At 34.1% G+C, this 14,425-nt stretch overlaps 1 protein-coding gene across 3 annotated transcripts in view; it reads right to left on the bottom strand.

The window, feature by feature from the left end:
• LOC139122011 (scavenger receptor cysteine-rich type 1 protein M160-like) overlaps window positions 1-14,425 on the bottom strand; it is a 48,899-nt gene that overhangs the window by 19,420 nt on the left and 15,054 nt on the right. For 2 of the 3 annotated variants that reach the window (XM_070687350.1, XM_070687352.1), the window contains 4 exons: window positions 13,562-13,594; window positions 12,569-12,714; window positions 5,961-6,113; window positions 770-955 (listed from right to left, as the gene is read on the bottom strand). In XM_070687350.1, coding sequence (XP_070543451.1) covers window positions 770-955; window positions 5,961-6,113; window positions 12,569-12,714; window positions 13,562-13,594 — 518 coding nt within the window. The remainder of the gene's footprint in view (window positions 1-769; window positions 956-5,960; window positions 6,114-12,568; window positions 12,715-13,561; window positions 13,595-14,425) is intronic. The other variant, XM_070687351.1, reaches the window with a different exon arrangement.

Raw genomic sequence — 14,425 nt, 5'->3', positions numbered from 1 at the left:
CTGTAATTTGGCAACGTAATTTAATCTAATATTTGAGGAGAAAGTGTTACGCGTGTAATCATATGACAGACATTTTACACAAGAAAAGTGAACTGAAATTGCATCTTTCATAGTTTGTGTGAACTGTTGTGTTTCGGTTTTGAAATACAACACCAGGTATGAAACATTTATGCACTTTGACAATGGCAATACTGATGCATTAATTTCTGTTTCCTTTAAAAGTGAAAGTGAAATATTCAGGCCATTCATACAGAGGAAGAAATAAACCTGTATATTACTCATTTCAATACTATGCACAACAGGTTGAACAGAAATCCATGTACAAAATTTAAGCAAAACTGTTGATATCTCTGTACAGTGTACTGTACAAAGAAATGTCACCAAAATATTTCTAGGTTTGTGTCTCATCCTGAGTCTTGCAAAAATGATGCAGGGACATGCTTTTCTGTTTTCATTTCTTTTAGCTTACAAGATCCCACCACCAATGTCAAAACAACAAAATACAAATTTACGTGCAGCTATAATTATGACACACAGTCAGTTCACAAATTTATCATGTGTATAAGGCAATGTCAAGATATTAACATTTTTTGCTGTGAGTTACACACTGTCAATTTCTCACAATCTTGCTTTCAAGTGAATCTTGCTTTCAAGTGAATGTGACTATAAAATCAGTTTGACATGGTTAGTCTAGATAAACGTGCACAAAGATGAGAAATAAAAGCTATTCTTTTATGGCTTCAGCATCAGGAAAGCAGACGGATGGTACCTTGGGAGCTTTACAACTGGAACACTGTAGATGATTAGCGGCATTATATTCACATGTTAAACAGTCTGGATCACATCCCTCACAGACAAAGGCATGGTTTCCATAGTAACCAGCACCACACTCTTCTTGGCATGTTCCATTGTACAGGTACATGTCAGGTTCACAGCTAAGAACACAACTGGAGCCCTGGTCATAAATACAAATATTTATAAAGTTAAGATATGTCCAGGAAATCTCTCAATCATACACATGCATCTTTTACTCTCAGAGTTGAATTCTTAACAAAAGTTCCTCTGAAAAATGGATTTTTTTTTGACAAAGCAGATGCACACATCGACTTTTACGAACACTGAACATACAAACACATGATCAAATTTCTCTGCGTAAAAATATTTGTGAAACGACAGATGAAAGGGAATATTTCCTTTCTGAAAGATAAACTACACTTTATATACTCTGACACCATCAATATCAGTGAACTGTAAATACATACATGTACTCTGTATAGAGCATTGAACTTACGAAGTAAATATTTACAAAATTCACAATGACCGTTTCCTGTATCAGGCCCTCACTACAACATTTCAATCTTAACAATGTACAACCATGTAGTCATTGTACTTTGCTGTAAGTTTTTGAAAACAGCATACAAGATTGAAAACACAGAAAGGAAAAACACTCAGGAGTATTGCTACAGACACTCATTTATTTATGGACTATGAACTTCTATATAATTGATAAAATTTAGAAAATGGAGTTACTTTTCATAATACTGTAAGCCAACCTTGCTGTTTCGTTTTTTACATTATAATTCAATGAACAATGTATGGAATTGCGTCCAGAGGTCTATAATGCTGACCATTTTTTTTCAGTTCCATTGTATACATGCATCATATACAAGTATGCAACATTGCAACTGGCACAAATTTGGACAAAGTCTGTGTGCATTAGTGTTAATATTGCTACAACTTGCGGTGAAACTCGAAATTTGATTTTTGTGATCTACATGTACCTCATAATATTGGTGTTAGTAGAGTAGCATTTTTATCATTCATTGATGAAAATAAACTTTGCTCAAGTCTTATAACAAAAGCTTGCACAAATATTTATGACAGTAATATGACATCATGTACTTCCATGTCAATCATGTCTATATTGTATTAGGGTTTCTACATTTCCGCCAGAGTGTGTGACATCATTAAGGGACTAAGATAATGTAATAATATTGTCAGAGTAAACATTGTAATAAAAATAGCACACCTGAGTCACTGATGTCTCCATCAAGCCAATTCTCATTAGTAACGGTATCTACATACATGCATGTACGTGATAATTATCGTGATCTGAATGTTAACATTTTCAAAACTTGAGGAGACACTGATGGGGTCAAAGAGAGAAGTGACCTTTCCTAGAAATGGTACACTACCTTGGAAATAGCTAGATTCTATTCTTCAGACTTTACAATTTGTTAGATTTTATTCTTCAGTCTTTTTGGCATTTGTTCAAGTTTAGAAAGCAGGATTTCCTGTCCAATTTACGTCATCTAAGACTCCTTTCAAAAGAGATTACAGTGTTTGATGATTTCAGTGTCGGTTCATCACATGTAAATATTGGTTCACCAAAACCTTTTTCTTTCATCCAGTTCTATTGTTAATCCATTCACAACTTTGTACATAATCACTTATTTTTTTATCATAGTTTGTAAATCATCTGATTCTGATATTCTTGTTATAAGAAATGAGTTTATACCCTTGATTAATCTTCTAAAAATGAAAAAGTTAATCTCAACAGCAGGACTACCAGTATTGTCATTATGCAACGAGGGGTTGTAAACAAACACATGGTAAGTCTTTCACGTTTTAAAAAATAATAACCCTTGACATTTCTGTAAAACTCATTGAAATAAATTCCACCATTTATCACTCCATATATAACTTAAAAATGCTATGTCACACATCAATTCTTCCACAACCCATGCCGCCACAAAAAGTGTCCATGACCTGTGTGTTGAAAGAGACAAACCGCAGAGCATCCGGAACATATCAGTCTCCATCAAACAGCCATAGTTCGTTCACCTTGTCTGTCAATGGAAATTTCCAACCTCACTACTACACCAGACTCATGCAAGATTTCACAGAAGAATTTCAAGGTTGACTGAGCAAAGGTACAAATATAGATTTTCAGCAAAGTCTGCATGAGAGGGTAAGGCCAGCAGTGCCTGTAATTCCTCTGACACAAACAGATACAATACATAGTCATAAAATTATGTGAAATAACTGTTCATTCATGATGGTTGTCCTTGTTGTTTTACTTTACTGTACAATTTTTGTAATACAGGGATTTTAGGTCACAGTGACATTCGGTTGAACGTACGCGTTCGATGCAGGTCTAGTCCGAACTTTCGTGTTAATTCTTAAATAGACCAAATAATCAGAGAAAATGAAACTGTAGTGTTGAAGATTATTATTTTAACTTCATTGTGGGAAATTTTCACTTTTGTACTACGATAAATGGCAAAGCAGCACAACTACAAACTCACGCGTACAGGCGATTTTGGCGTCCATTATGAGCGTTGTGCCGAGATCTCAAATGTCCCGCTAAAGAGATCGAATACATACCTCTTTGATAGGCTCTCCGCATGACTTATTCCGATCGCATCACTATTTTTTAGGGGTGGTACGAAAGTAGAGATCATGGGCTTCATTTTGAGGGGGCGAACGTTAAAATCGGCCGAGAAAAACTCAATCAATGATCAAACTTTGTGTTTTGTTTGTGTTTTTTTGAAAGAAAATCTTGATTTCCTTAAACGTTCGGCCCAAAAATTAATTTTATGATATATATTTATTGTAATTCTGCAATAATTACAAGTCTGACGATGCGAAAAATGATGCTTAAGGCCCCTTTTAGCGAGTATGGTTTCACCCCAACTTTACATCGGGCACTCCCAGGAATCACATACAAGTAATCAGCGCTTCGCCGCATGTTCTGTGTCAGGTCTAAGCCGAGTTCCAACGTTCACGATTTTGCAGCTCGGACTTCTTATTAAACGCAAGGATCTAGAGACATATTTATATACTTTACCCTTTCAAACGTTATCTTGTTCGAAGTAGTTTGATTTCGGGGTGATATTTTTCGATAGACACTGAGAAGTTGTCAAGCCAGCACTGCATTGTAGCCGGGCAGTGTAGGCATAAGCACGTGCACCGCACTTTGCTGATACTATACTGAAATTTTAGTTTCGATCTTTAGTTCCCGAGAAGGGGACTATTTTGGTTCTCTCTGAAGAAAAAGGCCGTAGATTATTTATTTGTCGTTTCCTCATTGATGGTGTTCCGGACTTTGGTAAAGTTGGTTTTTATACTGGTTTGTATTTCGGACCGCTGACTTCAAGGGTCTATGGCATTTCCGGGGAAGCGTAATTTTGCATCCAGTTTAATGCAGTTGTTCATTCTATAAATGCGTGTTGCTGTTTTACGGCATAGAAAAAGGGTTGAGAACGAAGTTTTTTTGACTTTTTGGAAAAGTTCTCTGTAATTGTTAAACTTAAAATCTACATTAATCAGACATATTCATAATCATTTAACAAAAGTTGTAATCACACAAAAAAATTTAAAAAAATATAAAAAAATATTTTGTTAAATTTAAATCAAGTTCTAAAATGTCACAGGTATCATTTGATTGTTTACAGGTATTGTTGTTTATTTGTTTACCTTGTAAACATAAATCTAAATAACTTTTTTCATATATGCAAAGTAATATATGATGAAATATGATTATCATATTTCTGTTGATGTTCACAATACATAATGCATACAGTGTTCAATGTCACAGGTATCATTTGATTGTTTACAGGTATTGTTTGTTTTGTTTACCTTGTAAACAGCATTCTAAATAATATTTTTCATTTATAAATATAAAAAAACCATTGAACATTTCATCAGCAATATCCACTAAAAATTTCATCAATTTTCAATGGGAAATGCTTGAGTTATTGCAAAAAGCACTAGAAATTGCAATTCTAGTTTCCTCAAACAATGTTCATTATATTACCATGCCCTGCCAGTCGCATTTTGATTGGTCGAGCTGAACCACATGACTGACCACAAATACACAGTAATGGTTTGGTTACATGCCCGTGAATATGAATAATAAGATTAACAACTCAAAGTATCGTAACTTTACAGCTCAAACGTAAATCATAATCAATCACAAATAAAATGGAGCACTTGTAGGTCAAGTTGAGATACTTTTTCTGAAAACATTTCCGGATTTGCCAATTTTTTACAGCGCCCGTGGCAGTGCGTCGCGTATTGCTCAGTTTCTGGGGCCCTGTTGTCGTTCGCGCTCCTGAAATTTTCGGAAATTTTGACGGTTTTCTTGGGTTCGCTGATAATATAATGGAAATAACAGACTCCGCTCTGACCATTAACATTATTTGTGGCGCGGGCTCGAGGAAAGCCAAATTAACGGGCTCGGCAAGCCTCGCCCCTTAATTTTTGGCTTTCCTCTCGCCCTTGCCCATAAATAAACGTTAATGGTCAGCGCGTCGCCCGTTATTTCTATAATATGGGTCACCTGGTTGTAATGAAAACTACAGGTGTCTACCATAGCATAATTTCTAAATAGGAAGCTGATTTTTTCAAATTCAACAGGACATATCTCTGCATGTACTGAACCAATTTTCATCAAACAAAATGCAATCAATTGGTCTTGAAGAGACCTTTCTTTTGATATATAATTAAATATCATTGTAGCTATCTATCAATTTCAAGTGAAATCCCTAGTAATACAGCTTTTTTCCCATGTTGAAATAATTGTCCTTTGCCTCCATATTACTACAAAGTGACTATATATGGGCAAAAGCATATACAACCTAATAATATTCACCTATGGCCAAAATAGCATTGACAAGGATCACATAAAAGAAGAAAATAATAGATATCTGTACCAAAGTGACAGTGTTCTTTTGTAACATTTTTTATTTCATATGAGCACAAAGGTCTATATTTGACCTTGCACTTTTGCATGGATCTCAGAAAATCGATTAAAATAGTGATTTTTGGAGAAGTTTATATTTCAAACTCAGTTTTGCATGATCCGTCCATACTCTAGGGTCCATCACTGACTGATGGTATTAATACAAGATGTAGAAATCCTGTCCCAAGGAGACAACACCACTTTATAGACTTACTTTGAGAACTCTGCCGCGGTAACATGCAGTACAGTTATTAGAAGTCTCTCCATTGGCACATGCAGCACACGATGAAGTGTCACATGGTTGACAGGTATTGTCCAGTGTGTTACCATACATAGTGTTACCACAATCTTCAACACAATTACCATCCTGTAAAAAAGACACAGTATTAAGTGGAAAGTCATAGAGGTAAAAAATTTGCAACTGCTGTACCCATTCAGTGAAGAATCACTAATTTACTAATTTCAATTGCAAAGAATATACAGAATCTATAATTTGAATGTTATTTCGTCTTCTTTTACCTAGTTTATACATGAGTATGAAAATTCCAATAATTTTTGCGCTAATGTGCAGCATCTCAGAAGCTGTTATCCACTTGGTTGGCTGAGACTCACCGTTATCATTGAATTATACAGAATAGACTCCCTAAGTTGCTGTGAATAGTGACAATGGACCGATCAGATATAACTTTCCGAGCCAGCTGCACATCAGTAGTTTTTTTCCGTGATAGCTATGCTAACTACCAAGTGTTCAGTGAGTCTTATGCAAATTAGTGTAGGACACAACACCCATTACTGGTTGATCGACAATAGTACTAAATGTAATGTCTTTCATACCACCTGGTATTGACAGAAACATTTTAAGGATGTCAATTGTTCATATTTCATACTTTCATTCTGTAGAATGTACAGGCAATATTACAAAGTTTGGAAAGATAACGTTTGTTCATAACTTCTATTGACATGGTTTCATTGCATTATCAATCACCAGAATAGATGCTGGATGATTTTTAGTTTCGTACTGAATCCAAGCAAAATGTCAACTTGTCTTTTTAAGATCATTTTACAATCTGCAACACCTGACTGTTGCAGTCTGCAGGTGTAGTAGAGAGATTTCTGGCTCACTTAACCAATTCCCATTACAGCTGCAAGGTGCATCACCTACGCAGCGATGGTGTAATTCAGTGATATAATAGCAGCTTTGCTTGCCAAATGACGTCAGAGAAATCCATTGATGCAAGTCAGTCTTTCCGCTAGGCTTCTCTGACATTACATATAAACAGCTTGGCATAATAACTCCCTCAAGCGCGGTAAAAGATCACAAAGAAGTTTCGGAAACACTCATCTTAATTTCATGACGACAGATTTCATTTCATGACAGATGGCCATAATCACTGACATTTCAGACAATATTCTGCCTCTTCAAATGACTGGGCTTTCAATTTTCCAATAATAAAACCTCCTTTTTTTTAAGGTAATGGTGTCAGGTATTGAAACTACTGCTAGTGAATGTGCAAAATATATCTAAACAACTGACTAAATTCAGAGTAGAAATAAATTATAAAAAAATGCAAACCAATAATCTATGAAGATTTGACGTCATGGCCATCAGCACTATATTTATGAAGGATTACCAATACAATGCAAAGGATCTGTCTATCTTTGATTATTCATTTTTTATACAAATATCATATATGGGCAAACTGATCACTTTGAGGCATTGTAAGTCAAGTAACATCACCTTTGAATGAATCCCAGAACATGCCTGTGTATCTATCCAGAGGTACATGTATATGAGCAATATAGCTACATTGTATGAAAGAGTATCTATCAATCATGATCAGTTTTAACATTAAACATTAAAGGGACAAAGTCATTCTTTTTTTAGCTTTTTCTATGAATTATGTTTGATATGAAAAGTAGTTTGTGTTGTTTGACTTCTTAAACCATGCTGAAATACCAGTCAGCTATGCACAACCTCAACTCTAATTGCAGCCAGAGAAGATTAAACATTCACTGAAGCATTTTACAGTCTCTGCCGTAAAATCAAATTCCCTGTACAACTGTCACCATGCATGGCTGAATATATAATGTGCATGAAGTTTGCACCCCCTGCAAGTTTATGTAATGAGATCTTGATTGGCAGTGGCTTTCATATACAGATATGTAGCTAAAGGTAAGCATAACAGCTTTCCCTAACACTGTGACATTGTTTACCTGTCATGGGACACCAAGCTGAATTTAGAGTACCTGTAGATCATTTTGTCCAGAGGTCACTGAAGTAAAATCACCCTGTTTGCATACAGTTAAGGTTTAATTTTGTGAAGTTGCAGATCAACATCATTTTGTACACTGAGTTATTTTATGTCAGAATTCCATATATTGTTGATTTACAAAAATGTAAAAAAGAGCGATATTGTATTCAATTTTGTCTTTTTTTTTTAACATCTTTCATTTCCGCACATGCTGCATACGTGTGGATGTACTGGTATACCTATGAGTAGCCTGTATGTTGTCTGCTTACACACTGTAAATTGCATCATTCTGTTTCCAAAGCGGCAATTCACAGGCCAAGCATGTGTCACTTGGAATTGCAGATACACAAACTGCTGACCACAAAATGTGGAACCTCAGATTTCATATTTGCCATGGAAACTGAATGCTTGTCCATGTTGAGAAGCAGTTCGATAAATTACTGTTCAAAGTATGGCAGCCTGTCACCTGTGTTGGCTGATGCAACTATACAGTGATAATTTATGGTACGTATTACAGGATTGCATCATTTTCCTTGCCTTGCTTTCAGGTATTTGGAGACTAATCTTAGACTACCACTGTTACTTTTATGAAAACATAGCACTTCAGATGAAACCATTGCACAGTATTGAGAGAAAAACTGTATAATTACAAAACAGAAATAATTAAACAAATCACAAAAAAACTGATTTGAAATTGCAATATTGTAATATGGCATACAAAACTTGTCGATCTCCTTCCACTAAAGAGTTAACAGTTTACACCTTTCAAATTGAACATAACCCCCACCCAACAAGTTAATATCAATATGTACTTTTTGCAAAAGAGTATGAAAAAAAAAACATTTACTTCATGTTAATATTCTCAACTTGAATTTTTGTAGTCATGGAGTTGTCTGCAGCCATACTTTACACAGGTAGCTTCAGGTTGGTGATAAGAAGATCTACAAAATTTCACCCTATTAAAATATCAGTTCTTTTTCTCAACATGTGCAAAAATGTTCATACATGTCAGCGTGTAAGCTCTTGAAACTGAGACTAATTTTGAAATCTTGTCTTTTTCATTCACATGTCCCTGAAGTATAATGAAATATTTACGGTTACCAAAATTACAATATGAATTTTATCACAAAAATGAGAGTCTGGCGCTTCAAATAAATTGTTAATTACTTCATGCATACATTGTCCAAACAAGAAAACCTGTTTTCTATCTTTCAAATACCTATACAAAACATTTATTACACAGCAGTACATTGTAAGCACTGCAGAATTTTCACGACGAGAATGTCAAGATCCTCATGAACTTTTCAATTTGACATCACAACTATTGCATCAGCAAAATTTTCTCAGTTTATTTTGGGAAAGGGGAAGGGTTTAATAAGTTTTTCTTCCTAACAATAATACAACGTGATAGACAGAATAAATCTCAAAAATATGGTACCTGGATGTTATCTTAGTCAGCATATGGTCAATTGTGAGTCCTCACTATAAAAGTAAAATATCATTAACAGGATATTCACCATCTGTATACAAGCTAGACTACAAAGCCTTGTATTATCATAATTATTCGGAACAGTAAAGTCATAAATGTATGCGACACTTTCTATAGTTCTCATTACTAATTAAATTGTTCTTGGCTTAACCTTTTGAGCGCTGTAATTTTTCCTACCAAGATTTTAGTGCAACATTTTACCAATTTTTATGAATTTTTCTGTATTTGTTTTGATAATTTTGGAGCAAATGGACATCACATTTAATTAACTGCAGTTTTTTGCTTTAAATTTTGGCCAAAAATTTGAAAAAAATTGACTGGGTTATATTTTGTAAAGGTGACAAAAATTGACTTTGGCGTTCAAAGCTCTAAAACTGTATCCTTGGTAAACAGTATTGGTAAATGCAAGATTAGCATATTTCATGACAACCTGTAGCTGTACTTGACAATACAGAGCTTTTTTCATAGTCAGTGCAATTTGCGTAGTTACATAAACCACAGAACGTGCTTCACAGAATAAGAACAAATGTCACCACATTTTTTTGTGACAAAGCTTGCAATAGAAAAATCTAACTGCAGAGTATGCATAATGTGATTTTGAAAAAATTAACACCAAATAAATGTTTTACTTATTGGCAAAACCATCACTAGTTAACATAAAATCTGGCAAGAATGCTTATACTTAAAACAGCAAATTTCTTTGCTTTTCGATTTTTTCCACACAGTCTTATGTTTGCAGGTGACCTAAGATGCACTTTCAAAGCATGATGCAATAAGTTGTTTCTCTGGGAGTGTCCGCAAATGGTTGCATCATCTTGAAATTACAGGTCATGTTAAGGTTAAAGATCACAAATCATAAGTCTCAGACAGAACCAAGTCAGCATAAAATCAAGCTATGCTTTCGATATGAATATTTTGGAATACACAAAAAAGTAGATATGTTTTTATTTGTATCATTGAAGCTAGTACAAGACTGATACGGTATAACAACAATACAAAACATTCTGCAAGCAATGAACAACTCTGATATTATTGAATTACTTCAATGAAATTAACAATTACTCTCTTTTTTTAGCCATCTATCAATACACAACATCGACATATCATCTGTCATTACGGAACCTAAATGATTAACTATGGCCATTCAGATTCCTGGGCTACTTGTCTCACATTCAATTTGCATAAAATTTTAATATGTCCTCATGTGAACTTTTCAACTCTTAATATTCATGAAGATGATGAAATAACTCCAATGGGATTCTAAATTTGGTCTAAACCTCTTTTTCTCTGTTAATTGATACTTTAAATATTACACAAATGTGATGTCCTTTTATAAAATTACTAGCAGATTTAGTCAATAATTCACTGCATTGTGTTTTAACAGTGTGTAGTTCAAGCATGCACATCTATTTATGGTGTTTAGATTTTACAGAGGATTTTTTCTCATTGAAAAGCTTCAATTTTCTAGCGTATTAGACTATTCTGTATTCTATTTCGAGTAACGCGATCCTTGGAAAATTCATCATTTTTCACAAATTGGGGAGTAGTATGATTTAATGAACTGTCAGCAAAAATCCCTACTCCTTTACACTATACACTGTTATGAATTGTCAATGGCAAGAGAACTATTGCACAGATTCATCATGGGTATTGTGTGAAAACTGAAATTATGGTAAATGTGACGAAAACGAGTGAATTCTGGTCCTGAAGTCGACATTTAAAGACTAAATAGTGAGAAAATCATCAAAAGTTACAGTTACAAATGTACTGGCCCTTAAACGAATTGTCAACACAATGACAATCAAACCTTTTTCACACTTTACCTTTTTAAGATTTGCCCTTAATCAACACAATGCCACTGCAGCTGAACTACAGTTCTCTTACCATTGACAAATCCTGTTACAACAAGACTTTTGAGCAACACTAAGCCAAATCTTCCTAATGGAAGTTAATCATCTTAAGGGGCCTTGCATAATCAATAAATACAAATAAACCCCCTAGAACAATGTTGAATTGTAATTCTGCTTACAATGATCTAAAAATCCCTGATCACCTTTTAAGCCAAAGTACTTCTCTATTCTTGCAATCTCTTTATTTTCAAATTCTATCTTTCAAATTCAGTAAGATCTAAGAAAAGCTGCTTTAGAAGTGTTGTGTTCCAACAGACCAACTACTCCACATTTTTTCTTCATCTTTAACATTTAGAAACAAGGTCAAGCAGAATTTTTTTCAGAGTAAAAAGGAGGTAGAAATAATCATATCCATTCCAAGTAAAGAAAAAGCAACAATTTTCATCAACGCTACTACTACGCATGCAGTTTGACCCAATGTAACATCCAGCAGAATTTAGGGTGGGATACAGCATGGATGTACAAAAGTAAGCAGTGTACCGGTTATATACTGTATTTCTGGAAGTTCAGAAGATGTTATCAGGTAAATGTAAGTATGTACGCATAACAGGATTTAAAAAAAATTATTGCTAATAATGAGTAGGTAAAATATAACAAAGCCATATATGTACATGCAGGTATTCCTTGCACAAAGATGAATAAAATTTACACAAATATATAGAGACGCACTGTTCAATTTGTATTTTTCTCTTTCAATACATTGGTACTCTTTCCAAAATTGAAGAATGTTATAGTAGATTGCGTTTGTGCAACTGTGTGACAGGCCCGTCTTGAAATGAAAGTTTGTTGGAGTGCAAAGAACACTTAGTTTACAACAAAAGACCCAGCTAAGAATGATCATTAAACAATTTGGTCTAAAATTTTAACTAAACCTTAGACATTACATCTTCCATAACGAAAATGTAACACTAGATAATTTCATTTGTACAACAACAAAAAACCAATTATTAAACAATAACATAAATCTTTAGACAGAGTTCATTAGAGAATCATAAACGAATATTTCTCATATCACAGTTTTCATAAACAGGAAAATTTCATTTTTCACAGACTACAAAATTATCACATGGGCTCCATAAAGTCAGGGAAAACCACAGCAGAGAATGAAACTATTTTAAGTAGCAACAAAAGACCTACAGAACTTGATGGTAATGAATAGAAATACACTCACCAGTAGAAACATTGGTGGTTTACATTTGGTACAAACAGATGCACTCTCAACACAGTCTAAGCACTGAGCGTCACATGCTACGCATTCAGTGTTATCTTTCATCCAATATCCAAGGCCACAGCGATCCAAACACTGTCCACTTGCACCTACAAGTTCAAGGTTTCAAAAATTTACAATTTCAAAAGCAAATTATATTAATGAGATCATACCATTAAATTATACATATATTTCTTTGAAATGGTTTGTGTTTATACATGTACATACCCTAAAATACAAATATATTGTATTATTGTATTTCTGTATTTTTATATTTCTACAGATAACAATTGACAAAAATGATTTCATTAAAATAAAAGGGGTGGCATGATGATTGGTGTCAGAAGAGTTGGGATAAGGAGATGTATCTTTGTCAAGCTTAACATGATGGCAAAGGTGAAGAAACAAGTGGAAAGTTAAACTGTAAATGATGTGATACAGTGTACTTCTGTGAATCCTACATGACATTTTACAGTGTGCATGTAAGAGTGATGTAACAACAGATCAGTGATGTGTGATGGAACAATACCATGCGTTGTTAGAAGGACATTTGATTGTGTGTATTAAGTATTATTAAAGACAAACTTTTTACCATTATGGAGAAACAAACAACCCAAAGTTACCAAAACCCATGACTTTCCACCATGACAATTATATGAAATATTCTATATATTGCAGGTACTGGAGACTTGTTTCAGACAATCTGGCTAATGTGAGGACAGTAGAGGGTCATAAGGGACAGCCTTGTACATGTGTTCATACATACATAAAACATACAGCTGTATTTAATCTAATTTTCAACTGTACACAAGTGTGATATCAGAAGCAAATTTCAGTCACTTTTTTGCTCTTGTAGCCAATTTGTCATATTGAAAACCTTACAAAGTAAACATAAAATCTTATTAAAATTTTAAAAAAAGCAAATCATACCAGTGATTACAGTCTTCACAAACTTACCATCACTATTTATTGAAGAACCAAAATAAATGCCTGAATAAATTTAAAGAACAAAATTATTACTTAAAGCAATCTACAAATACAGCATGCAATCGACCTACTACTCATGCACCTTTCATGTGGGTATGTTTTTCTCTGTCAACAAATCAACTAGTACATTGCTATACATACCGTAGCTATACGAATACAATAATTACACTGTTTATCGAGGCCTCTTGGCACGGTCAGTAAAATAAATTACTTAATAATTATGGATATACAATACAATAGTATTCTTCATTCACAGCTAAGATTTACTGTATACTAGTGTTCTCTAAGGCAGGCATGTCTGACTAATACAGCACCAGTGTTAAATGGTGCAGCACCAGGATTCTCATCAAGAAAGACCAGTAATGCATTAAAGACAGTTAAATACCCTGTGTCTATTATACAGCACAATAATGTTCATACTTTTAACATATGTCCATCATTAAGGAAAATTCATCAAATTATTCATTTTAAGGCACACAGTATGCCTTGTTTAGTGTGACGTTCAAATAAGGTATGTTTGCCATACTGGCATCTGAAATGCAGGTGTATCTATCAATATTTCACACATTATCCAGATGACTTTTGTCGACAGCATGTAAAATCTTTATCAAAGTGGCCAAACAGCTAGTCACACTTTGATCTACATATCGGTGTTATTGTAAGTTGCAATTATGGGGTTTGGTTCAACACTGGAATATGTATCAGCACAAACTCACATTGTGGAATACAAATACTGACAAAATTGATCAGCCGCCAAAGTTCTAAGTTTAAACATTATTAGGTTTGTTTACATTTAATGATCTAACCGATCTAAGTAAGTCACTGACCTCCTAC

Source organism: Ptychodera flava, chromosome 21, assembly GCF_041260155.1.
Source record: "Ptychodera flava strain L36383 chromosome 21, AS_Pfla_20210202, whole genome shotgun sequence".
Taxonomy (NCBI): Eukaryota; Metazoa; Hemichordata; class Enteropneusta; family Ptychoderidae; genus Ptychodera; species Ptychodera flava.
The sequence above is the reverse complement of the archived record's forward strand: the minus strand, read 5'-3'. Positions and strand labels throughout refer to the sequence as shown.